General features: G+C 41.8%; 1 protein-coding gene across 2 annotated transcripts in view; it reads left to right on the top strand.

The window, feature by feature from the left end:
* The window catches only part of DCDC2C (doublecortin domain containing 2C), a 145,265-nt gene extending 122,412 nt beyond the window's left edge, over positions 1-22,853 (top strand). Inside the window, exons 11-12 of one of the 2 annotated variants that reach the window (XM_063594666.1) lie at positions 18,538-18,643; positions 22,719-22,853. In XM_063594666.1, coding sequence (XP_063450736.1) covers positions 18,538-18,597 — 60 coding nt within the window. In that variant the 3' untranslated portion in view covers positions 18,598-18,643; positions 22,719-22,853. Of the gene's footprint in view, positions 1-15,609; positions 19,298-22,718 lie in introns of those variants that run through there. The other variant, XM_055108298.2, reaches the window with a different exon arrangement.
* Positions 22,854-27,127: the final 4,274 nt, after the last annotated feature.

Raw genomic sequence — 27,127 nt, 5'->3', positions numbered from 1 at the left:
ACCAGGCTTCTGCTCATTTTCCCTGCTGTTTTTATGATTTTCGTTAAGACCACCCCAAGCAGAGTAGAAAATCTCTGGGTTTCGGGGCCTTCGGTTCTCTCTCACCCCTCACAGAATCCTTTCGTCCCTGCTTTTCCTCTTCCTATTAGGTGGCTGGTGGATAAAACCTCTGCTTTTGATGGCTGTTATCAGTTATTGACACATAATGTGAAATTAAGTCAGTGTCAGCTTCTGAAGCTTGCCGCTCTAAGTCTTAGCTTCTGTTGTGGAATGGAAGTGGCCGCCCTCTGTGAAGAAGCCGTCAGGGCATCTGAATGTTAGTGCCATATAGGCTGTGAGGGCAGCCCTGGGCTGTAGATAAGGATGTTGGCCGTGCAGAAAATTATTTCACTGAATATGCATCTTATTTTACCCAAGGATAAGGAGAGCTGACAGAAAACCCAATGGTTAATGTTTGCTTGGTGGTTCAGGCCCTGATGTTTGTGCTTACATATCAATCAGCTTACCTAAATGCATCTCTGCAGTTTCCCAAATATTTGGTAGGTGACAACTTAGCCACTTGGTATTTCTTGTGATCCTGGAAATAATGAGTGCTTTTACTGGAGGTTTTTTTTTTTGTTCATCCATTAGTGATGTTCTGTGATCTTTTGCTTAGGTGTAAAATGATGCCTAGGACTGCAGTGTGGTGCAGAGGAGAGCAAGCACTGGGCCTGCATCCACAAGACCTGCCAGTAGCCCTGGACCTGCTGTCGAGGGGCTGTATCCACTCAGGCCCATTGCAGGGGCCCCATGTCCTCATTGGTAAGATGAGGCCAAGGAATTAGATGCTCCTTCTTGGTTCCAGCTCTTGGGAAATTTGTGAACTCCACACCGGTTCAGCCCTTCCTCTTGTCTTCTTGAGCCTGATGGGCAGGAGCAGGAAGCTGCACCCCGTAGTCGCGACCCCACTCCATGTGGCTGGGCAGGTTAAAGGGGAGCCATGGGACCAGAGGCTTAGTGGTCCATTTGGGCTCTGTGGTGGGATTGACCTTGACTCACGGGGGGTGGTTGTTTGAACTCTGAATCCAGACTCTTCGCCTTCAGACAGAACAAGATCCAAACAATTCTAGAAGAATGTTCACTACATTTTTCTTTGCCTCAGATACTTTGCTTACTACTAAATGTAACTCTTTTCTGAGAATCTCAAATTTCTATTTCTTTCTTTGTTGGCCGAACTCACTCACTTCCTGTATGGCATTTGATTTAAACACAGCCTTTCTTCAGTCTCTTGGGGTGGATAATTTCAGCCTGATAAAATGATCTTTTGAGTTTTGTAAAATTGTTTCTGAGCAATTCCAAGTAGGATTTACTTGGTGACTTTCCTCAGTAGTGATCAAAGATCGTGTGTTTTGGACATATGACTGCACCGAGAAGGAACATTTCCTTTGCCTTCCTGGCAGCCGTAAAAACGTGGGGTGGTTTTCTCCTATTTGTAGACAGCCCTCTTCCAAATGATCCTAAAGAAGTTGTCATTGGATGCGTTAAAATTGCCAAGAGGATTTTAACATGGACTTACAGCTGTGCATCGCTCAATGATGGGGTGTGTTCTGAGAAATGCTCTTTTAGATGATTCTGCCCTTGTGCAAACGTCAGAGAGTGACGTGCACAAACCTCGATGGCACAGCCTACTGCACACCTCGGCTATGTGGTGTAGCCTATTGCCTAGACTGCAAACCTGTACAGTAAATGACCGTACTGAATAACATCGGCAACTGTAACGCAGTGGTGAGTATTTGTGCATCTGAACATATCTAATCATAGAAAAGATACAATCAAATATGGTATTATAATTTTAAGGAACCACCATTGGACATGTGGCCTTTTGTTGATGGAAACATCATTATGCTGCGTATGACAGTGTTTAAAAAATCATTTAAAAATGCTTGAAAATGGAAAGAGGAGAAGCAAAATGTTAATCAGAGGAACTCAGCACCCAAACAAACTTGCCTAATTGAATTCAGCCATGTGTGTGGTGGAACGTGTAGAAGTCAGAGTCCTCGGATCAAACACCAGCCCTTCCTGCTTGACATCTGTGATGTCTAAGGCAGAGCATTCCGCCTCTCTGAATGTTATTTCCCTCATCTACAAAAGGAACTGCACATGGCAGTGTTGTGATGTTGAATGAGAAAAGGGATCTAAAGGCTGAAAATGAAAACCATGCGCGAATGGAAGGTAGCCCTGCCTTCTTCACTTTCCTCTTTTGGACTTTCCTTGAGTTCCCTATGTCGGTTCTGTTGCGTCATGTGCAGGAATCAGTGTCTCCTGGCATGGCGAGGGGCTCTTTCTACTTGTGTATCTTCATCTGGGTCCTAATGTAATTTCCAGTCCCCTCTGCACATCTGATTTCGATTGTGCCTCTCTTTGACGTTGGATGGTTACTGTATGTCAAACAATATCGAAATCAAAACATCTGCCAACACTAAATGGCTTCAGAAAGTATTCTTGTCTGTTTTCACCATACATTTGTGTTGAATTTCCCAGCAAATTTCATAGGAAAAATCACCTATAGCACAAGTTTTCATTCCATTCAAAAGTAGACTCCAATATGTTTTTGTCAGTGTGAATAAAGGAATAATAAATAGCTTATCACCTGATTGAAATTCAGACTAAGAAAGAACCATCAAGATCCTGTAGCCAATCTACCCGTCTCCTTTGCACTTTCTCTTCAGATAGGTGGTCCCGCTGCTTCATTCTTCCTTGAAGCAACCTTTGTGTTTGTAGGAGAGTGTTGGGTGCTCTGAGATTGTTGATAACATAGAACTAAAGCCGCTCGAGGCCATACACAGTGAAGCTGGCTGCTCTGCCACTCTTCCTATCAAAGCTTCGTTTCCATTAGGGCAGATCCATCTTGTATTTGAAGAGAGCTTTTATGTTCCGCTTGAGTCTTCTCTTCTCCAAACCAAGTCAAACACCCGAGTCCCTCCAATATTAGGCATATGGCCTGATTTGTAGTCATTTTCTTCACATTTATTTAAATGCCTCTGATGGTGTGGCCCCAGCACTGAGCACAGGGCTCAAGGTGAGAGTGAGCCATGCAGTTTCTCTCCCCCAATGTCTAGTGTATACCTCCCTATACTGCACTCCCCCAGGGGACGTTGGAGATGGCAGGAGTGCTTTTATTAATTTCCAATGGCTACTGTGGCAAATTACCATGAATTTAGTGGCTTAAAACAGCACAAGGTTATGATTTACAGTTCTGTAGGTCAGAAATTCAACACGGGTCTCATTGGGCTAAAGCCAAGTTGCTGGCTTGGCTGCATTCCTTTCTGGAGGCTCTGGGGAGAATCTGTTTCTTTGCCTTTTCCAGCCTCTGTAGGCCATCCACATCCTTTGGCTTGTGGGCCCTTCCTCTGTCTTCAAAGGCAGTAACCCTGCATCCCTCTGAGCATTCTTTTGCCATCACGTTGCCCTCTGGCTCTTCTCTTCTGTCTTCCTTGTCCACTTTTAAGGATCCTTGTGGTTATGTTGGGCACTCTGGATGATCCAGTATACTCGCCCTCTTTATTAGCAGCCTTAATTTCACTGCAACCTGATTCCCCTTTGCCATGCACCCTAACATAGTCACAGGTTCTGGGCTTAGGATGTCATCATCTTTGGGGGCCGTTATTCTGCCTACCTTACCCACTGAGTCTTATATGTGCTAAGCTTCTGTATCTTGTAGTCACATAAATTGAGGTTTTGGACACAAGTAGGTCTTTCATTTGCGTCTGACACATTTTGTCCTACACGTTTTGTGTGCTGTGTGCCATATACCATTTCCATTGCCATTGTGTCAGCCTTTCAGGGCTCAGAGCTTGTCTTTCAAAATATTGGCTCACCTTTTAAGCCTCATTTTATGAGCATGTCTACCATAAGGTCCTTTGGAAGTGTAGCCAAACTGAGACTATGTATTGATTATCAGCTCAATTTAGAAATGTTACTGCAGCCAAAAGATGAACATAAAGCTTATCCAGCCATGTAGGAGGTCTAGCTTACTTAAATACTTCTTTATCATTAGGACTAATGAAAATAAATGAAATGTATATTGAAGGTTTTAATAAAAAGAAACATAGTAAGTTGCAGAAGAGAACTGAGGTTAGATGTTCAGAAGCCCTTTCCTATCATAAGGCATCATTGCTTGGCTGTAGTCCATTAGCTTTAAGGAGTAGAGATAAGTAGCAGTCTTCTCTATCTTTTCAGGGTTTGCTCCTATGTGACAACACTGATTTTGAGTACAGAATGTTTGAAAGAGTCTGATCTCTCTTTATTTTCTATTTGTTTTTAAAATAGTCTTTATGTTTCGGAGCAGTTTTAGTTTTATAGCAAAATTGAGCAAAAAGTACAGAGATTTCCTGTTTACTCCCCCTCTGCCCCCCCCCACCTCCATCCCTGGCCCAAGCCTCCTCTGCTGTCAGCATCTCCTACCAGAGTGGTACATTTGTTACAATTGATGAACCAACACTGACCCCTCACATCATCATCACCCGAGTCCGCAGTTCACATTAGGGCTCTCTCCTGGTGTTCCACATTCTACAAGTTTGGACAAATGTATAATGACATGCATTCCCCATTATAGTGTCGTGCAGAGTAGCTTCACTCTCCTAAAAATCCCGTGTCCCCCCATCCACTCCCTTGTCCCCTACAAACCTGTTGTAATCACTTTACAATGGCTCTCTTTACTACCTCCATGGTTTCACCGGTTCCAGAATGTCATAGAGTTGGAATCATACAGTGTGTACCTTTCAGACTGTAAACGCTTAGCGGGGACTTCCTCCAGACATCTTTCTGCTCCACATGTCTTTATTGTCTTTGCCTGCTCAGGGTCTGTGGGAGGAAATGCAGAGATCACCTGGGAGGTCACGTGCATTGCACATGAGGGAACTGAGGTTGGCATCATTGTGAGCTCACTCAGTTTTCCATGAAGATCTGTAACTTAACCTAGTATTTAAGATTCCCATTCCAGTGCTCTGTCAACATGTCAAAGGGCTATTAAGCAAGTGACTAGTTGGCAGAGATGGGGGAGGGAGCAATCTATAAATTGGTGAATAACTTGGGCAGAATGAAAAGAGTCTGTCCCTGGGGAACATCAAATGTCCATCAAGTGGGATGGAGTGAGGATGGCTGAGGAAGGGAGGGAGCATCACATATTATGTGCTGGGAACAGTGCTGAGCATCGTATTCATATTCTTTCTTTTTATCCTCATGTGAGGATTGCTGTTGAAATGGTAGGTATTAGTTTTCTAAATTTGAACTAAGAGAGACTCAGAGAGGTAAATTACTTTCCCATGGCCACATAACTAGAAAGTAGGTTTTAAATTCAGATTTGTCTTGCTCCAAAGCTTCCATTATTCCCATAAATACACGAGTTTGCCTTCCCAGAGGCAATGGAAGTGCTTCTCCACTTGCCATGTAATCCATCTGTGACACCAGCCACTCTAAGGCTCACACAGGCATGATTTGGGTTGAATTTTTAAAATCTTTCTAAGAAATGCGGGGCGTTCCCTTACTTTTAAGAATGTGTGAAGAGGACAGCCAAGCCCACTCGTGGTGTTCTTGAGTCTCTTTCTCTTTTTTGAATTATTAAAGCAACTTTTATTTATTGCTAAGGAGATTTGAGGTGGTTTGCAATAAAAATAGAGATAAAAGAACATGGAAATCCTTTAAAAGAAGAATACAAATATAAACACCAAGCAATAAATTCGAAAGTCAGAGAGAGGGAAAATCAGGGCATTTGTGTGAAATAAATGACATCAGGCGACATCCTGGAGGAAGTGTTCAGATGGGAGCGTGACTCTCACTTCCCGTGGAAATCTCTAGTTCCCTGCGGCATTTCTGTTCCGTATCTGTCTCTAGGTTTAACCATTTTTGAATATTTGAGTTTCTACTTGGTGAAAAGAAGTAACAGTGAACTAGATGTCTGAAACCATCGAGGTTTTAGTCCCACTAAGATTAATATACAGTGAAACTGTGCAGGTCATTGATTTGAGGCCTTGAGTCTCATTTTTTATATTAAAATAAAAGGTAAGGACAAGATCCTTTTTTTTTTTGAGACAGCATCTGACTCTGTCACCCAGGCTGGAGTGCAGTGGCACCATCATTGCTCATTGCAGCATCAAACTCCTGGGCTCAAGTGATCCTCCTACCTTAGCCTCCTAAGCAGCTGAGACTACAGGTGCACACCACCATGGCTGGCTAATTTTTGTTATTTTTGTAGAGACAGGGTCTTGCTATGTTGCCCAGGCTGATCTCGAACTCCTGGCGTCACATGATCCTTTTACCTTGACCTCCCAAAGTGCTGGGGTTACAGGAATAAGCCACTGTGGCCAGCCAAAATCATTGATTTTTAGTATTTGAAAGAAACCATCAGAAAACATTATGGTAGGGAAATCTGACCAGCGCCACCCACCTGTGGTCAAGGATAATTTCACCAGTGATGAATTAATGTAGATGTAATATAACTCTTGGTATGATGCAGGCACTTTATCTCTGTGGAACTGTCCCCCTCCAGTCATAATTCCAGTCTGTTTATGACACGATATCAGCTATACCCAAATTGAAGGACATTTTACAAAATACCCAACCAGTACTCCTTGAAAATATCAAGGCCATGAAAAATAAGGGAAGACTGAGAAGCTGTCACAGTTTGGAGGTAACTAGGAGACATAGTAACCAAATGCAGCATGCTGTCCTGGACTGGATCCTGGGGCAGCAAACACACGTTATTTCGGGGGAAATCCAAATAAAGTCTGTTAAATAGTATTAACAGTTAAATAGTATCACACAAATGCTAATTTTGGTTTTGATAAAGTACCATGATTTTGTAAGGTGTTAGCATCAGGGGAAGCTGCTTAAAGAGTACACTGGTCGGCGGGGCGCGGTGGCTCACGCCTGTAATCCCAGCACTTTCGGAGGCCGAGGTGGGTGGACCACAAGGTCAGGAGATCGAGACCATCCTGGCTAACAGGGTGAAACCCTGTCTTGACTAAAAATACACAAAATTAGCTGGGCTTGATGGCGGGCGCTTGTAGTCCCAGCTACTCAGGAGGCTGAGGCAGGAGAATGGCATGAACCTGGGAGGCGGAGCTTGCAGTGAGCCGAGATCGAGCCACTGCACTCCAGCCCGGGCGACAGAGTGAGACTCCGTCTCAAAAAAAAAAAAAGAGTACACTAGTCTTCTCTGTACTATCTTTGCAACTATCTTGTAATACTGTACTATCTTATAAATCTAAAATTATTTCAAAATAAAATGTTAAAAGAAGCACCAGAACTCCTTTTTCCCCAAGTGGAATATAATTAAGGACCTGCCGTCTACAGAGCAGAGGAAAAAGGAATTGTTTGGTTGGAGTCTTTCAGCCTTCCTTTCCGTCTCTTTGGGGCCCTCCTGCTGGACCCCTGAGACGCCTCTGAGGAACATGAGGGCACCATGGAGCACAGTAGGAACACAAGTACACTGGCCAATCTCTTAAGGGCCTCTTCAGGTGAAAACGGTATTCGGAGTTTTGCTAAATCTGCTAAGGAGTGGCGTTAGAGCAATCAGAGAACTCAGTCAATCGAGTTGAATTTTGCTGATCAGGCAAAGTGAGAGCTGAGAACCGGCTTGTATTTGGCCAAATGGAAGTCATTCATAGCCTAACAACAGATGTTTCCTGTAGAAAGATGAGCATGAGCCTGATAGGAGCTGATTCAAAGAATGGAAGTAGTGGGAATGGAGACGCCAGGCACAGGGGACACTTGGAGGGAACTTGGCCGTAGGGGAGCACACACTGGGGCAGTGGCTATAGGTGCACATGGTCAAGGCTAGGTTCTTTCTGGGGGTGGGGGGCACATGGCGAAGGCTGGGTTCTTTTAGGAGGGGGCCCATGGTGAAGGCTGGGTTCTTTTTGAGGAGTCGTGGCTATTACAGCACGTCTGTTCTCATCTAAAGGGGAAGAAACTGAGGATACAGTATCAAGAGAGGCGATAACTGCTGGGTGGACCTGCCTCAGCCGGCCAGCCGTGTGGAGTCCGTGCATGGTGGGAGGGTTGGTCCTATGCAGGAACAGGACAGCCCCTCCGGAGTAGCACAGGAGAGGGCAGAGGATGCGGACACAGATCCCGGGAGGTGAGGAAGTGTGGGGTAGGGCCTGTGGACGTCTTTTCTGAGTGCTTTTATTTTCATACACAGAGGCAGGGCCATGAACTATGAGTGTGGAGTGGGGAGGTGGAGCTTTAAAGAAAAAGGAAACAAGAAATAGTTACTTGGAAGAGTGAGCTACTGAAAGAACTGGAGAAATAACCTGGGGTTATGTCGTGGCACTAAGGAGCCCTTGAAGGTGGTGATCGTGAGTGGAAGGCGTGTCCGGGGCAGGCAGTGGCTCCAGAGTTGGTAAAAGAGGATGTGGACAAGTCAGGGGTGGGAGGGTGAAATGGTGGCAGGGCTGGTGGCATAGAGGTGCTGATGAGGTAGGAGAATTGGAGCGGGCCATTAGAGGGAGAGGGCTGTAAAGACGGGAGGGTGGAATGAGGTGGGTCAGAATTCCTGGTAATCACAGGGTCTAGGGTGTGGTCTGTGGTAAGGAGCAGGATCATCAGATATGATGAGGCCAAGGCACTGAGAAACCACAATTAGAAGGTTTGTATTGAGTAACTGTTGTGGTCCCCAAGGATCATGACACAGAGAGAGAGAGAGAGACACCAAACGCCAAAGGCTGACATGGGCTAAGAGTAGGAGGTGTGGCCTGGAGCTCAGTAGACAACTACTCAGAAGAAAGGGGGATGGATGGTACAATCTGATGACAGGAACTTCAAAGAGGCTGAAGCGTTTTAGGGAGGAGGATGGGGTAAAGATCTGGAGACAGTGGTGGGTGCAAGAAGGGCCCCTACCCACTTCCGTGGCTGGTGGTTCAAGCGTGTGGAAGAGCAAGACATCATTTGAGAGGGTACTGTGGGGCTGTGTCCTCAGGAGAGTCACACTCTGACGTATGTCTTAGAAGTCTGAAAAACATGTATGCCTTTTGAACCAGCTATCCACTTCTAGAAGTTTGTCCCAAGGCTACAAAATTAGAACTAAGTTCTTATTCCCTATTGCTAGACTTATTTAGGTTGCAACTTATATCAAATGGTGGGTTTATGATTTATATTTATTTTTGTTTTTTGGTTTTGCTCTGTTTTTCAGATTTTCTATGATGAGCATGTTTGAATACAGAAAATAAAATTATTTTTATATTTTAAGAATAAAAAAACTATAGTGGTTGCAAGAGAGATTATTAGGTTAACCTGTTAATCTAGGGCCACAGGGGGACAGGAAAGCCTTCAAGCCACCATCAGAGATTTTGTGAATTCAAACTACTTTTTGATGTAACTTGCAGTTCCCTGTAAGGACTTGGTAAGGTCTTTGCTGATTTATTTAAAAACGTTCTAGCCCACAGAGAAATCAGTTGCCTAGGTAATAGTTACCAAATACAGAAATTAAATGCTATCTATCTCCGGGTTTCTAACTTTTCACAAACTAATTATACCTTCAACCAAAACATTGGATTTATTTTCACAAATTTGAGCCTGACATCTTAATTCATAACTAGCAGCTGCTGGGGCTTCTGGCAGCTACAAAAATAAATGAAAATAAAAACTAGGTTTTAAACCGAGTATTGAATACGGTACTTACATAATATTCAAATCACATAATACTTTAAAATGTACAATTGAGGAAATTCTTTGTGGAGAAAGGCAGTGGTTTTTCTGACCTCATCCAGCTGTTATCGTAAGTCTGGTTCTTGGTGGCCTCTGACCTCACACGATTGTAATCAAAACCAGCCTGCTCTTGAAACTCTTCATTCCTGTTCGTTTTTCCCTCTGCTCCAATTTTCAGATTTCCCCAGCTGCTGCTGTTGGCAGTTTAATCTCTCCAACCAGCTCTTCTGACGGCTTCTCGAATTCCTCCTTCCCCGGCTGTCAGCTCCCGCATCTGCTCCCACACGTCTTTTTCATCTCACTCGCCAAAATGTCAGGGCTGCAGAACAGCCTCAGTCTCATTATTTGGCTACTGAGTTCAGTTAACTGAAGTGCTTATTAGCAAAAGATTTCTATGTTAATTATGCTGATAGAAACTTTGACACACAGATACACTTATGGGCATATATCTAGACTAGAACAAATCTTTTCCTGCTAAGTTGCTGAATTGGCAGAGAAGCCCGTGGACTTCGCAGTACCTGAAATCAAGGCAGAATTGTCGGAGAAGATGTTCAATGGGGCAGATCTGTGGAAAAGTTTTATTGCATTTATTTATATTATATTCGTGTGGATTTGTGTGTTTTATCTTGCGAGTGTTGATGTAAGTGTACATTTTTAGTTTTGGTATTTTTCATTTTAGACTGAGTATTCTACTTTTACTGCTATTTACTATTGAGATTTTACAAAGCAGCTGCTGTGTAAGCCGAGCTGGTTTACATTTGCTGGTTGTTTGCAGAGAACACCCAGCACCTGCATTTTACTGGTCACCTGGAAAGACCCTGTCACCTCCTAAATCTCATATAGAGCAGAGGAAATGCCACTGCATGCAGCTCGCTGCCCGCTGTGAACTCCTATGAGGAAGAAGGGAAAGAAAACCTAATTCAAGTAAAATATGCTTTTCGGCGGGGGTTGGGGGAAGAAAAATAAGATCAAAATTCTGCCAGTGCCCTGTAATTTCAGAAGGTACAATTTGCATAATGTTGGCATGGCTTTCTGTGTAATAAAAGCATAGTTGTATTTTTTACTGAAATCGGCCCTAAATGCTCTCTAAACTAGTCAAAATGGTTACTTTCCAGTAATTCTTTTATCCATACATCTTACATTAAAATACCATGGTTTTACACATTTTGGTCAGCTTACTAATGTCTGGATTTTTGTTTGTTTCTTTGTTTCTGGTATCTCTCAAGGACCTCAGCAAGAGTAAAAAAGTGGTTCTGTTTCCTGGTAAGAGAACCTATGACCAGTGCTCACTCACGGACACCTCTGTGTGATGTAGGGCACGGTGCGGGGGGCCGCTCTGCGAGTTTCGCAGTGAGTGTCCGCCGCGAGGCCCCGTGATTCACTACCTAGTAGGGGGTGTCACCAAGCTTCCCACTGACAGGCAGCCTTCCCCACGTGCTCATGTGGACTTTGAGTAAACCATGCTCTCATGACTATGCATGGAGCCCTCTAAACCGTCTTGCATATGGCAGGTTCCAGGTCAGCTGACAAATGAAGATTTTTGGCGTACCGTACGGTGGCACAATCTGTCAGTCAACGATGCGGTTTTGGCAGATTTTCCATTGTTCAATTATTTTAATCTTTCACTGCATTTATTCTTATAATATTTTGTAAAGAAAAGCTCGTGAAACTTGTGATAAGAAGTACGAGTTTCAGACGGGAGGCTTTAGACACACATGAGTATCCTTAGGGGAGACATTTTCAGCCACACTCAGGTGCCTGGTGGGTTGCAGGTTGAGTTCTGAAAGAAAACCAACAGAGCACACAGATGCACTGCAAGGAACGTCTCGTAGATGATTGCATTTAAAAGGCAAGGTGAATGCAGAAGTTTTTGAAAATGCATTTTACACAGCACAAATATTATTTTATATTAATATTTTATATCATTTTATATTACATAATATATAAATATTCATATACATACATTTTAATATCTTAAATCTATTTTTAATTCTGCACATTCTAATTTTATGTGATTTTGGGAGTGCTTATGTGTGGGACTAGCAGACTGCTGGTTCATTCATTATTTATTTTTTATTCTTTTATTTATCAAACGTTTTCTGAGTTTCTTTCATGTGCCAGGCTGAGCTGGGCACTTCAGAAACAAAGATGAGTAAACGCAATCCCTGCCCTCTAGTTGGGGAGACAGACTTGATGCAGAGAATCATGCCCAGGTGCAGGAGGGTGCTAAGTTAGCACGCGGCGTGAGCAGCCGGGCAGGTCTTCCTGTGGGATTAGCAGAGGGTCACTTCTCCCTCAGAGCACTCAACCCCTGCCTTTTGCTTGGCACATAGTCATACATCACTGTGTGACAGTCTTTATATTTTCTTCTATAACCCCCGCTTTTTTTTTCTGTTTAAGCTTTTATGTGATGATGAGTATCATATCATGTATGTGTCCATTTTTTCCATTCAAAATGTGCTTTCATTGTGATGTCATCTTAATCCTACAGTTCCTAAAGATCCATATTTTTACCCCTATTTTCAAAGAGAGTTTGAAACCCAGAAGGGAAGGTGCCTTGTTCAAGATGAATCTGCAAGTGGACGGAGGCAGCAGGACTCATGTGCTATTAATCATTTTTTAAAAATAGACAATATGGAACTGCTGACCTTGGGCCAAGTGCTGTCCGGAATGTGGAGGGAATCCATTGGAATGAGACTCAGTTTTGTTTTTCTCGAGAAGCTCATGTGTATTGGGGTTTGGGCACAGATCTATGGACAAGAAAGTCTCATAAGAGAGATAAGTGTTAAAATAGAGGTGTGTACTGGATACCCTGGAAATATACCACAGAGAGAACGATTGACTGTCTGGGCCTGGGAGGGAGGCTGCGGTGATTTATAGAACGTGTTATAAAGGAGAGGACTGCGAAAATGAATTGGGAAGGGCTTGTAGGAATTTGCCAACTTGACAGGGTGAGGAAGGGGGTGGTGGGCAGAGGGGTCAGCTTAGTCAAGTGCATGGAAGAGTGAGGGTGCATTGGGGGAGTGCAACTAGTTTGGGGCAGTTGGAGCAAAAAGTGAATGTGCCTGAGGAAGGAATAGTATGTGAGGAAGATGGAGATACAGACAAGGTTCAGCTTTTAAGGTCCATCAGTGAGAAGAGGCAAGGCTAATTTGCAGTAAAAAAAAAAAAATCAATTCCAAATCTCAGTGGCTTTACACAATAAATCCTTATTTCTTGATCACAGCAGCCTACTGTGGATTGGAGGCTTTCCTGGGTGGCTCTCCTCCACACGGTGACTCAGGGATCCTTGATTTTGTCATGCTGCTGTCCTCAACACATGGTCTCTGAGTTTGCAACAGGAGGAGAAGGAAAGACACAGGAAGCCACATTAGATACCCAGCCATCTCAGCCCAGAAGGGACACATCACATTTCACATCCCTTTGGTCTGAACTAGCTGCCTGGCCCCGTTTAGCTGTTCTCTGTCTGGTAACACAGTCTCGGGCAGCTCCACATCTTTGGTGGTCACCTGGCCATTGTCGCCATGCCCTCATCTGTCAATGTAAGGATTTTGGTCTTTATCCTGTAGGTAATGCTAAAGCAGGGAGATGATGTGATCAAATTTATGTTTCTAAGAAGTGGCTGTGATAGCAGGGGGAGAAGGGAAAGGGATGAGAGTATTATGTGTGTGCATCGTATTCTCTCTTTCAGGTGTGGAGTCCTGGACCCAGGCAGGGGTGGGACCCAGGGACCCAGACAGGAAGTGACAGATTCCTGGGAGTGGACAAAATGGACCGCACTGGGCCACAAAGTGGATATGGGTGGCGAGAATGAAATTGGAGTTGAGGTTTCTGGTTTGGGTCTACGTGTTACTTCTGAAAACAAGGGGATGAGCAGGTTTTGGGGAAGGCAGTGTGTGAATGTGCCGAGTTCTCCACGTCAGCTGAGCGACCTGGCCCCTCTCAGGCTCTGCAAGGCTTCTCGCTGAAGACCTCTTTTCAAGTGTTATTTCAAATGGTTTTGTTTTCAGTTTTCAGGAGCATCTTTTTAATTTCCTCTGCCAAATGGCATTCATCCCCATAGGAAAGGTAATGTTAGCATCGGGAGATGTAGTTTGGCCAGTGAAAGGTTGATTGCTATGGGGTATTCTTCCTGAGCTCCAAAAGTTGGTTCTCATGTGTTGGGGTCTACTGTGAAGGGCATGGCCTCTGGATTCTCCTACACTCTGATTTCTTTCTTTTTCATTTTACTAAAAATGCCTTTTCTGTTTCACTGACTCAGAAAGAGCAAGAATCTTCCCTGTGACTTTTCAATTTTTAAATGACTAATGGAATGTGTCTGTGTAATTAGCATTTGGTAACACACCTTTGATTCTAGCTTCTCTGATGGTATCTCATCATATTTTATGCTTGTTTGAGATAATGCATGCAAAAACACATTGCACATGTAATACCCTATGTGAAAAGTATTTTTGTTAGTATTATCACTGTCACTACTAAGTCAATGATATAGCAGCAATGTTTGTCTTTTTATGATTTATTTCAGTTCATTTAGGTGGCTACTAGATTTATTGGTGATTTTGTTTTATCTTATTTACTGAAAACAAGAAAAAGAATCATATGACATTCTAGAGGAAGAAAATACACCTGTACTACTAGAAACCCCAGTAGAAATAGAAGCCCACAGAGAACCACCGATGGGACAATCACAGGAAAAATCGTCACTAAGACAAGAAGAACAAACACCTGAGGAACAAGAGTCCTCTGAGCAGCCATGCCTGGGACAGCCACACCGAAAGCAGCCACCTGAGATGCCAGAGTCCCCCACACAGCCATGCCTGGGACGGGACTGGAACTCATGTTTTTCTTTCCCTCCTTCCTTCCTTTCTCCCTCCCTCCTCATCCTCTTCTCCCTCCTCATCCTCTTCTCCCTCCTCATCCTCCTACTTCTTCTTTGTCATCTTCTTCCTTCTTCTTTCTTCCCCACCCCCGTCCTCCTGTTCTTCCCTCTTCTTCTCTCCTCCCCACTCTCCCTCCCCCGCTCCCTTCTCCTCCTCCTTTTCATCCTCCTCCTCCTTTTTCTTGTGACAGGGTCTCACTCTGTCGCTCAGGCTGGAGTGCAGTGCCACAATGACAGTCTCAAGCATCCTCCCACCTCAGCCTCCCGTGTAGCTGAGACTACAGGCATGAGCCACCACGTCTGGCTACTTTTATTTTTTTTGGAGAGAGAGGGAGTCTTACTATGTTGCCCAGGCTTCTTCTTTTATAAAATTTGATTTCAGGTCTATTATAGTACTCTATCTTCCTTAGTATAGAATTGTTGTATGAATCAAATGGAATTAAACACTCTGAACATTTTACTAGAGGTAAAGGAGATTCATTTTACTTAATGGATACATAATTTAAAAAATTTAAAATGTTGCCTCTAGATGATGTTCACATTTTGGGGCTTAGTTTTAGAGTGGTCTTGGTACTAGGAGGATGGCTTAAATAGCTCTTCAAGAGAGTTATTCAGCACCACGTTTGAACCAAACGGTCCAGATTCAAACATTGCTATAGACTCAGCACATTCAAGGCTGGTTGGTCAGGATGGGGGCTGTGGAGTGAGAAGGGGGAGAAGATGAAGGAAGGGGCAGAGGAATGTGAAGCGTTGTTTTAGATGAACTGAAATGGAGTGGCCACCAGCACTGCACAAAAGCTAACTTTGAAATCAGTGTTCCAGGTTTCCTGCGGCGGTTCTGCACGGCGGCATATTGCCGTTGGGTGTGCCGAGAGGACCTGTGTGTGCTGCAGGTCCCAGGTCCCACCCCACCCCTCCCAGGAACAATGCCCAGAATCCAGAATCCAACAGAAATGCAAGCTCCTGAGAGAACCAGAAACAAACTGTGGCCAGATCACAGCTTGAAGATGTTTTCTGTTAACCTGCTTTTCTATGTCTTCCAGATGGCCTGGGAGTAGAAACCTGTAGATTAACAAAACCACCTTTATTATTACCTGAAGTCCACTTTTCTTCAACCATGGGGCTTCCATGTCACATATGGACATTTTAACAGCAAGAAAATCACATGTGGGGTGAAACTAAAGCCCCACACAGTGGTGTCTTCTCGAAAGCCAAAGACGAGGTTTCATAATTGAGCTCCATGTTCTTCTTATTCCCTTTCTCGGTGATATTTCTTTTTAGTAAACATTTTAAAGAATGAAATGTGGTTCTTTATCATTAAGCCCCCAAAAGATCATTCAGAAAATGAGAAGAATTTGAAAAAACGTGTGTATATTTTCCCCTCATGATATTTTTTTCCTGGAATGTGTATGGGAAGGTATCTCATTTATATGTAACTTGGAGGTTGTCACAAAAGCAGGTACTGATAACCTTTGCTATGTAAAGTTCAAAGTATAAAAATGTTTTACCTTCTGAATAACTAGTTCAAAGTGAAAAGGAAAAAAATCCAGGGTTCGCTGGTGACATGGTTTGGCTGTATGTCCTCACTCAAATCTCATGTCGAATTGTAATCCCCATGTGTTGGAGGTGGGGGCCGGTGGGAGGCGATTGAATCATGGGGGTGGTCTTCCCCCTTGCTGTTCTCGTGATAGTGAATGAGTGCTCCCGAGATCCAGTTGTTTAAAAGTGTGTAGCACTTCCCCCTTCACTCTCTCTCTCCTGCTCTGCCATGTGAAAAAGATTCTTGCTTCCCCTTCGCCCTTCTGCTATGATTGTAAGTTTCCTGAGGCCTCCCAAGCCATGACTCCTATACAGCCTGCAGAACTGTGAGCCAATTAAACCTCTTTTCTTCATAAATTACCCAGTCTCAGGTAGTTCATTATAGCAGTGTGAGAACAGACTAATACAGCTGGGAAAAGGATTTTATTAACTTATTTACTTATTTTTATGAAGGCAAAAAATAGTACCCATGTGGCTTCATTAGATTATGTGTGTGTGTGTGCGTGTGTGTGTGTGTGTGTATGTACACATGGCCTAATATATATATATATATCCCTCCCAGGGACACACACACATATATAATCTACCAGTCTGGGGAGATTTAACAGTCTTTAGCAAAGATTTTCATTTCAGCAAATTATGTGTGCTTTCAATTTGCTGTTTGTCTTAGGAATTTGAAGATTGTTTTGCTGAGACACACATATAGCTTTTAGCTCTCTATTTTGTTTGTGTTCTAGTCATATTGAAAGATGGTGTAGATTGTTTACCTTTATGTTTTGGTAAAAATTTATGTGCTATCAACAAGTTTAAACGTTCACAATAGAAACTTAAATGTCTTCATCTCCAAGGCACTGAACATTGTCATATTAAAAGCTTAAATATATTTACTGTTATATTTATTGTTACAATAGTTTTAACTATTGGCGGCAGGATCAATAGTTTCAACTTATATTTTTGCTGATGCTTCAAAGTGTTTTAAAAGTTGGTCTGCCTTACAATTTATTTTTATTTAACTCCTAGTGTTAACTCTAGCTTGTACTGAAACTTATATGGACTTTTGAAAATAGCCAGATTTTATGTATTGTGTGGACCCATTTCCAAAATCTTTAAAGACTTTCAATAGCTTACAACCTGTGTTCATATATTCTAAATCCAACTAGTCTTTTATAAAAAGTTGAATGGGAGCTTTTTTCTCCCGTAAAGTAATTTTATTTGTTGGGATTGTTCAGGATTGCTGTGTTAATTCCCAAAACCTCCATCAGTAATGCTGCAGCCCCGACACAAGTTGGAATTTCTTCTTTAAGCACACCGAAGTGGCTTAAGATCCCAAGCACTTGAAAATGCTGGAAGGCTTTTAGGAATGTTTCTGTAACTTTAAAATGTATCAATCCCCTTTTGTTTCTCTTTTAATAGGATAGTTAAAATTGGCGCATGTTTGTGGGAAAGAGATTGTTAAAATGGGAAAGTCCTTTTGTCTTCTAAAAGCCAGCCTGTGGAGCAGGTTTGAATGCTGTTGCATGTATTCCTGCTCTGGTCAGCCTACCACGTGCTCACTAACAAAAACTTGCAGAGAATTAACTTTCTTTTGAGTTGCAAAAACACTAAGAACCATGGACACAATATTTCTCCCCAGTGCAGCTCATTTGCTGTTTTCTTCAATTTAATGAACGTCTCTACATAGTGCCTGTATCTGAAAGCACTGCTGTGTCACTTTACTGATTTCATCAAAATCATACAGATTCCACTCTGCACCGAGGAGTTGGTGGGTAAGAAACCAACTTGCACCTTTGGGTTTATACTTGAGCCTGCATTTGCAATAGTTAGCACATTTTATGAGTCATTTTCTTTTTCATCAACCTTTTATTTTTCATGGAAAGGCAGTTTAAAATATGGGAAGTCTTACTACCACATTAGCCTCTTACAAGATGACCACTGGAAAGATTTCCCACAGAAAGTGAGGCTGCAGAGTGCCTGGTTTTCCAACACGATTATGTCTGGAATCTGTTACCTTCCTCCTTTCAGTTGCCTGATATGTTTGCTAGGTGCTTTCAATTCAATTATTATCAGATAATTATTTCAATCAGATATTATTTCAATTCAATTATCAACATATAATTTTCAATTATCTGTTAATTGAGTGAATAGAAATGGAATAAGATGTAAAGCTATGTTGGTAAAAATTAAACTTTTAACTAATTATTTCATAAATTATTTCAATATTTTAGTGCCCACCAGCAGGCCATGTATGAAAAATGTAATTGTATTTTAAGAATTAACTTGATGGCTAAATTAGAGAAGGTTGGTGAAAGTCACATATAAACTTTTTTCTTGTAATTTTGTATTCAGAACAATGAATGGTTTATTTTTACTGGTTGTTCACTTTTTGAAACTATAATTTGAATCAATGATCTGATTGATGTGTGCCTCTGCAGTGCCCCTTGGAGTATTCTGTTTGTCCCTCAAAAGAAGAAAATGATGAACAAGACGTATAATAGCTCTGTGTTCACAGAATTCATATTCTAGAAGGAGAGAGAAAAGGTAGGTGGGTCTTAGGAACAGTGCAGTCCAGTTCCCTCTTGGCTTAGTTCTCAATGGGATTAAATAATCAGTCTCACTCTAGTTTATCAGAAAAGGGAGACTCCTCCCTGGAGGAAGATATCATTGTCTTAAATACAATGCCTTGCATTCAATAAAAGATTATTAGGTATGATGAGACACAGGAATACATAACTAAAAATCAAGAGACTAAACAGACAAGAGAAACACAGGTGAGGCAGCAATCACACAGGTGTACAGATGTTAGCAAAAAGATTTTAAAATGACAATAATATGTTCAGGAAGATAGAAGACTTTCACTGAAGAAGGAGGATCTGCAAAAAAGGATCAAGAAGAAATTTTAGGACAGACACATATGATATCTGAAGATAATTATAAATGGAGGTGACAACATGCCAAACACAGAAGAAAACAAGATTAGTAAACTGGTGAACAATCAATAGAAAATATCCAAACTGACCACAGAAAGAGAAAAGAAAAACAGAAAACACCCAAGTGAATATAAGGTATGTGTGGACATCGTGAAAAGACTTAATATAGATAAAATTGGAGCCCCAGAAGGAGAGAAGAGAGAAAATGTGGCAGAAGAACAAATAAAACTTTGGGAGAAATTATCCTATGAATGTAGCAGGGAGATGGGGCAGCAGCTGGACCAAGATATGGGATCTCAGGATAGGGTTTTCAATTTCCCTTTGCTTCCTCTTTCATCTTCTTTCTGTCTTCTCTCAATGATTGATACTAGAACATGTTGTAGGCAATTATTAGAATGATATGCCACAGAGTGAGATTTTCTATTCTTAAGAAAGCCACAGGGACAGGATATAAGAAAATGTGGAGGGAGGGCTGTATGGACACTTGGTACTACTGCTGTTTGAACAGGACAGAATGAGATCTTGATACTGATGCAGGCACAATCATAGGTTAGATGGTGGTAGTCTCTCTGGTTGCTTCCACATTTTCAAATGAAGCATACAGTCATGTCAGCAACTGAGAGTGAGAGAGGATGTAACAAATTTTAAGAGCAAATGGCATGCAATAAAAGGTTAAGTAAACTTATAAGAAAAATGGACAATGATGAGTGCCAATTTAAAAGTTATAGCTTGAGATTTTGTTACTGGAAAGTGATCCTGATCCAGACCCCAACAGAGAGTTTTTGGATCTTGCACAAGAAAGAATTCAGGACCAGTCCACAGTGCAAAGTGAAAGTAAGTTTACTAAGAAAGTAAAGGAATAAAAGAATGGCTACTCATAGCCCTTGGGGCTGCTGATTGCCCATTTTTATTGTTATTTCTTGATTATATGCTATTAACAAGGGGTGGATTATTCATGCCTCCCCTTTTTAGACCATATAGGCTAACTTCTTGATGTTGCCATGGCATTTGTAAACTATCATGGTGCTGGTGGGAGTGTAGCAATGAGGACGATCAGAGGTCACTCTCATTGCCATCTTGGTTTTGGTGGGTTTTGGCCAGCTTCTTTACTGAAACCTGTTTTATCAACAAGGTCTTTATGACCTATATCTTGTGCCAACCTCTGATCTCATCCTGTAACTTAGAATGCCTAACCATCTGGGAATGCAGCCCCGTAGGTCTCAGCCTCATTTTACTCAACCCCTATTCAAGATGGAGTTGCTCTTGTTTGAATGCCTCTGACAATTTGAAAAGAAAAAATGGAAGGGAAAATAAGGATGATAAATTCATCAAGTTGGAAACTGAGAGAGCATTCTTTGAGACAAAGTTGGCAATCTTAGAGGACAGCTTAGGGAGGCATGAAAGAGAGTATGTGATATTTTCAGATTTCAGGAAATATTTTAATAATGAAGGCTAGGGTTGATAGTTATAAAATTGCTTTTAAAATATAAGACTAGGAAAAAGATTGTAAGTTGCTATTATATCAGGAAAAATGATGGGGCCTAATGAAGTACAACATGAAGAGAAAGAAAGTTTAAGGGGATAATATGGATTATTTCTTTAAAGGGGTTCTTGAGTGAAGAGCCTCTGGGAGGACACTCCTTGAAGCCACTGGCATGGAGTCAGTAGTAAGTACTGTTGGACATCATCTTTTAAAGACTTAGGATTATATCAAGTTAGATTTGAGAGGACCGAGACACTAAGAATAGAATACTTCAAGTATTATTCCATGAACTGAAGATGATACAATATTTTAGGCAGGGCATCAGATTTAGCATTTGCCCTTGGAAAATATGCATGGATAGTTTATAGACTTAGGGTTCTAAGGAAAGGTACAGACAGCAAGAGAGCTACTGAAAGAGAGGCAGGCAGGATAATGATAGATTAAGTCTCACCTGGGGTAAAGGGAGGCTTGGTGAGCCAATATTTCCTGGTGGAATTACACAACATCAGAGTTGAGAAGGCACAAAGTGTGTTTGAATAATAGATGCCTTGGCAGGATCAAAACTCATCAATTTTACATGTCTTACTGTGGGAGATCTCATAAGGCAAAAACTATAGAAGAATGTCAAAAAACAAATATCTGTGTCAGAAAAAAAAGGGAACCAAAGAAGGCACCCTGATCTGACAGTGTCAGAACCTACTTGGAGCACACAAGAGAAAGTGAGAAAGTAAGTAAGTAAAGAGGGGTATTTGAAATGTTTGCTGAGCCTTCCAAGCTGAGCAGCAGAAACCAGAAAGAAAAGAAACAACAGAAACATATTTCCCTTTTACAGAAAAAAGTATGGGAAAAGAAACTATTTTTGCTACCATAAAAGTGGCAGAGGAAGGCTGGGAAAAATCAAAAGCCTTCTTCCAAAGTTCTGGGAGGAGCATATGTTGTCCAAGGATTGCTGTTTGGGAGTTCTTTTTTTTTTCACATATTTCTTATTTTCATGCTCATGGTGACTGTTTTTGTGATTGCTGTCCCAGTGGTGATTCTCTTTGTGCTTCTGGTTTTACTATAGTGTTTAGTAATGGGTGTGAATCTTAGTGAGATTCCCTTGTTTGTGAGGAGTTACTTCCTTCTTGTTGTTTTTGAGATTCTCACTTTGTGTTTTGATAGTTTGATGATGATGTGTCTGGGTACAGATCCCTTTGAGTTGTTTATTCTACTTAGAGTTTGTTGAGCTTAGTATTAAGCTAATGATTGAACAGAGATTTCCTGAAATGTTTTGATTCAATGTCTCTAGTCTATTCTGAGGGGGTTCCATATGTGTGTTGGGGCACACCTTCAATATTCCAGCAGTGAGTTTACAACTCTGCCTTAGCCTTCACTTCCTGCTTGTGCAGAGCCTCAAGGTCAGCTAGAGGTGAGGGTTTAGGGCCTTCTCAGGTCTTTCCTGGGCATGCATACAGCTATGCACATGTACATGGCCATCTCGATTCTCAAAGATAGTCAGAATTTTGCAAAGCCCCCTGTAAACACCTTACTTCCTTGTTTTTCCTTAGTACTAAAAAGTTTTTTTGGTCAGACTCTTATTAGCTCCAACTGGTATTATCTTGTCAGGTAGCTGTGATGTTTAAACAATTGCCACTAATTGTTTTTGACAAATGTCCCAGGGATAGGGCCATTCATACAGAGAGAACTCTGAGGTCAAATAAAAACAAGCCCTGAGAGTGGAGCTTTCATAACACTGCCAGACAGGTCAAATAGTGACAGTTTTCTGAGTATGAGTGCTTGGGGAGCTCCAAACCCACTCTTCTTTCCCCAGGGGGTGCCGAGCTTCAGTTTTCACAGCTACTGTATTTATAAGGCTACCAGTTTTCAAGGCTACCCTTGAGCTGGAGAGAGAGAGATTGGAACAGGCAAGTTAAAATGTCACAGAACTTGCTGTTATTACTGACATTCAGTTATTTTTCTCAAGTAAATTCTCCTTGGATAGCTGTAACCTTTTGATTAACTTCTAGAGTTCCAAAAAAGGTGATTTGGGCCCTTTTATCCGGTATTCTCCTTACTTTTATGCAGGAGTGGGCTTTGGGTGATCATTACTCTGCTGTTTCAGAAGTGCTTCCCCATGAAATTACATGACAAATGGTGGGAATGCAGGTTTCCTTGGTGATGTACCTGCCACATATTTTTAATTCTGTTCTCTCTTGGTTCATAGAAGTACAAGAAGTAGATTGGCAGGTCGGCTGCCCAGACAGCAATTTCACTGGGGATGACACATCAGGTACTCGCTCCCACAGACCCACAACCTCTGTGACTGATATACATGACAGCCTCCTTCCCCTGACATTGGGTAGGTATTTTCTCCCCCTGCTTATGGGAAAGAGGGAAGGGAAAGTTGAAGCACTCTCCACTGAGCCAGTGATTAGGATTACTATATAACTTATCACTGGAGCCAGGATACTTTTGATAGTGAGAAGGGGATACTGAAAATAATTTATGTATGTGTGTGAAAAGTGAGAGAGAGAAAAGGAGAGAGGGAAGGGGGACAGGGAAAGAGATTTCTTGACCACCAAATCAATTTTATAACGTTGGTGCCTCTGAAGATAGTTTTTTTTAAAACTACAAGTTTTTATTTATTTATTTATTGACTAAGTCTCATTCTGTTGCAAAGGCTGAAATGCAGTGGCATGATCTCAGCTCTCTGTAACCTCCACCTCCCGAGTTCAAGCGATTCTCCTGCCTCAGCCTCCCCAGTAGCTGGGATTACAGGTGTGCACCACCATGCCTGGCTAATTTTTGTATTTTTAGTAGGGACGGGGTTTCACCATGCTGGCCAGGCTGGTCTCGAACTCCTGACCTCAGGTGATCCACCTGCCTCGGCCTCCCAAAGTGCTGGGATTACAGGAGGGGGCCAGTGTGACTGGCCAAAACAAGTTTTTATATAAAGTAAGTACAAAATATCTATGTTCATTAAGTCAAAACAAATAGACGTTTTAAATATGGGTTATCTAAATTTTAAAAAAGCAAAATAGCTATTCTGTATACATACTCGTGTTTATTATATTCTTAAAATTATCTTTATTTAACACTGCATCTCTGGTATTCTTCCCAAAGACATATGCTTTAATATAGTCTAATTATTTTTAATTTTTTATGAAATTTCCTGAAATCTTCTTCAAAGTAGGATTTTGTGATGAGTAAATTTGAAAATGTTTCACGTCTCCCATGGACTCTCCTCTCTATGCTCTACTATTAGATTTTTAATTTGAGGAAGTACTGTCTCTGGAAGTGCCGAGGGGCCTGGTAAGCTCAGAGCAAATTTTGCTAAATGTATGAAACTCTCAATACTATTTTAAAAATATTGAAATTGTAAATATTTTAGGCAAATATTTTTGTAGATACTGTCTTTGCGTATCCATTTAAGATGTCATTTATTGACAAATGTTTTTACAAGACAAAATTAAAGAAGTTGTTTGTATTGATATTCTTTTAATTTTCTATTAAATTTATATGCTGCAAAATCATAGAGCCTCTTAGTTTTATCCGATTGTGGCACAAAACGTGAACTTATCCGATTAAAAATAGGTGCTCTATCAGAAAATTCTACAAGTTGAAATATTTCCAGGCAAGTTTATAGAAGTTCAAAATCCACTTGTGCTCTTCTCATTCTATGGATATGTTGAATGCCTCACTTGCTTTTGAAAGAACAAATTTCAATGAACTCCTATTTTCAAACTTTCTTTCCTATAATTACAAATTACCAAAACTCCAACAGTTGGAGGTTTTGTTTAATTGTTTAATAATTTGATCAAAACCTAACTGATTTTGAACAAAATGCAACCAAAATTTGGAAAACTTTAAAAAAATTTAATCCGTTGTAAAACCCTTATTTTGATTTACAGTGTTTCTTCAAAGTGCAAACATTTTTACAATGGGACAGACAACAGGAAGCCAAGAGAGAAAAGAGCCTATTGTCATGCTGAAGTTGTTTTTTGTTTAAAAATTACCAAAACATTTTGTAGTTCATGTGCTCTTTGCTACATAAAAAATATCAGTTTTGACAATGACAGTTTCTATTCTGGCTGTTAGAAAAATACATGCATATCACAACCAACTCCAAGTATGTTTCTTTTCCGTAGGTTTTTTAATTTGGTAAAAATATTATTAAACCACAGCACAGGGCTCCACTTAAATGTGGCTTCCTAAGATCCCTACAAAAACATACAGTTTGGTCTTCACTGAATTTACCGTATGTCTTAACTGAACTTACTATATCATTCACAGTCATATCAGGTGCTTACATCTTCAACTGAACCAAGTTCTAAAAACATTCATTTTATTCCGTGAGTTGAATGAAAAATAAACCGCTATTGGAATTAAGTTGATTTTCTGTTTGAAGTGTGTAGCGACACTGATCCAAAACTGGCACAGCTCAACTCTTTCCATATTCTTCTTCTGGAGCTGGGGCACCAGCAGCTGTGGCTTCACATTCTGAATTTGTGCAGGAAAGCTCAGAAGGAGCAAAGTTAACTTAGAAAAACCATCGTTTGATGGTTGAGATGCAAAGGGAGAAGATGTCATAATGTGGCCAGTTTCCATGGGGTATCAAGCGCCCCTGCAGGGTGGAGCTTTAGGGCTGGGACACCTCATGGCTCCCTGGACAGCCTACACAGGCTACTGTCTTTGGGCTACTATCTCACCTTTGCTCCGTGGGCTGGGTCTGGAGCAGAGGCTTCTAAGCACAGCATCCGGCCAACGAGGCCAGCACCACAGGCAGGCACTTGGCTGGGCCTTCCAGACTATGGGGGCAGTAACGATGCCCCGTGTGTGTGTTATGCAGACTTCCCACTTTGGCAGGAACACGAGCAATTCCAAGCCCCATGTGTGCTTTGAGAACCCACCTGCCCGCTTCTTCATGGTGGCTGGCCTTTCCTGGGCGTGGTCATCTCTTGTGGATGTGCAGATCCACAAACAGCTCTGCAGAGCCTGCTCCTGAGACAACTGCCTCCTCCCTGCTATTCTGCCCTGAAAATTTCTGCTCCCATCACCTCCCTGACCCTCTGTCTTCTGCCTTTGATGCTCACCAAGATGTCTGGGGTCTGTTTGGGTGTTCCCTCCCTGCCCTTTGGCCTGGAACCTCCTCCAGGTGGCCGATGGGCAATCCTCGGTTCTCTTTTTGTTTCCTTCGCTTAGGGAGTGTGGTCCTGCAAAGCCAACTGTCTGAAAATCTTATATTTTTGTCTGGTTTTCTAGTTATTTAAGCAAAGAGAGTAAATCCAGTCCCTGTGACTCCATCTTTCCCTGAAACGGATGTCTTAGGTTTTGCCTTTTGATACATAGTTTTAAAGAGCTTGGTTTCTTGGCAAGATATCTCTGCCCAAAAGATAGAACATTCTCTTATCTTTTTGCCCTTTTGATAAGGGGATTTGGAGGATAATAGATAAGTAGAGTAAGAAATACTTGAGAAGTAGGTGGAGAGATTTTGCCAAGTAAAGATAAACAATTATAGAATATGTAATTATTTTTCTTCCTGGGGTGATTTGAGTCAGTTTTTTTTTCTTCCCTGAGAAACTGAGATGAAGGCATCAGAGGGGAGGATGCCTCTCCCCACTTAATCCACCCTCGCTGGAACCTGTCCAGCCACTCTGCAGAGGCGCAGCATGAGTGGGCACGAATGCAGTCGAATTCAGGGCAATCACTCTGCAGCAGACACGTGGGACACAGAGCCCTGGGTAGAGATTTATCTCTTCACTGAGCTCTGTTCACACCAGAGTGCACACACCTGCACACACACCTGTATGCACACCTGTACACAATGTAAACCCTTGGCATGTGAGTCTTTATGAAAAGGCATCATGCATCCTCATTAAACATAATTGCCTTGACTCAGGATGAATACTAAAAAGACAAATTAATGTTTTATGGCGTGTTTCAGGGCTTTGGTCTGCTGTTTTTCAGCTGGTCTTTTTCTGGCTCTGCCCTGCCAGCTAGTTCTTCTCACCACCTGCATGATGCTTGTCTAGATAGTCCCTCTGCCTGGCTGTAATTAGCTACTTTCAAGTCAATATGGAATAGAGACAAGATAACAAAATTTGTTATATGGATCTGCAAATCAAGAGTGCTGAAGACCAGGGTAAATGCAGAGACTGGGTGGTGCAAGCAGGGGAAGTTCTCATTTGTGTAAAACATAGATTTTGTGTCCACTGTTGCAGCTGCTGTGGGGCGTGCCTGGTGCATCTTGGATGAATCGTAGTAGAGGAGGAAGTTGTATGTCTTCTGTATGTGTGAAATAGGCAGCTGGCTTTATTTGGTTTCCTGGCCATTTCCTGCTGCCTTTCTGGGGCCGTCCATAGGTGTGTCGTGTCTTTTCATGACATACCAGTAATGGCTGAATAGATTCAGAAACGGTTGGGCACAAGTTGTATTTGGAGATGTCAAATACCAGTTGTATTTGGAGATGGTAAATTTATCACTAAGATGATGGTTGACTTTAAGTGGTCTCTGTGCTTATCATTCAAAAGGTGTATCTAGAAAAATTAACACCTGGTGACTCTGCTAAACAATTGAGAAGAAAGTGCAGAGGAAGCCCAGCTGTAAGTGCACATCATGGATTTATCTCATCCC

The sequence above is a fragment of the Pan paniscus genome, chromosome 12 (assembly GCF_029289425.2).
Source record: "Pan paniscus chromosome 12, NHGRI_mPanPan1-v2.0_pri, whole genome shotgun sequence".
In the NCBI taxonomy this organism is placed as follows: Eukaryota; Metazoa; Chordata; class Mammalia; order Primates; family Hominidae; genus Pan; species Pan paniscus.
Note: the sequence above shows the minus strand (reverse complement) of the source record. Positions and strands in the feature narration are given on the sequence as shown.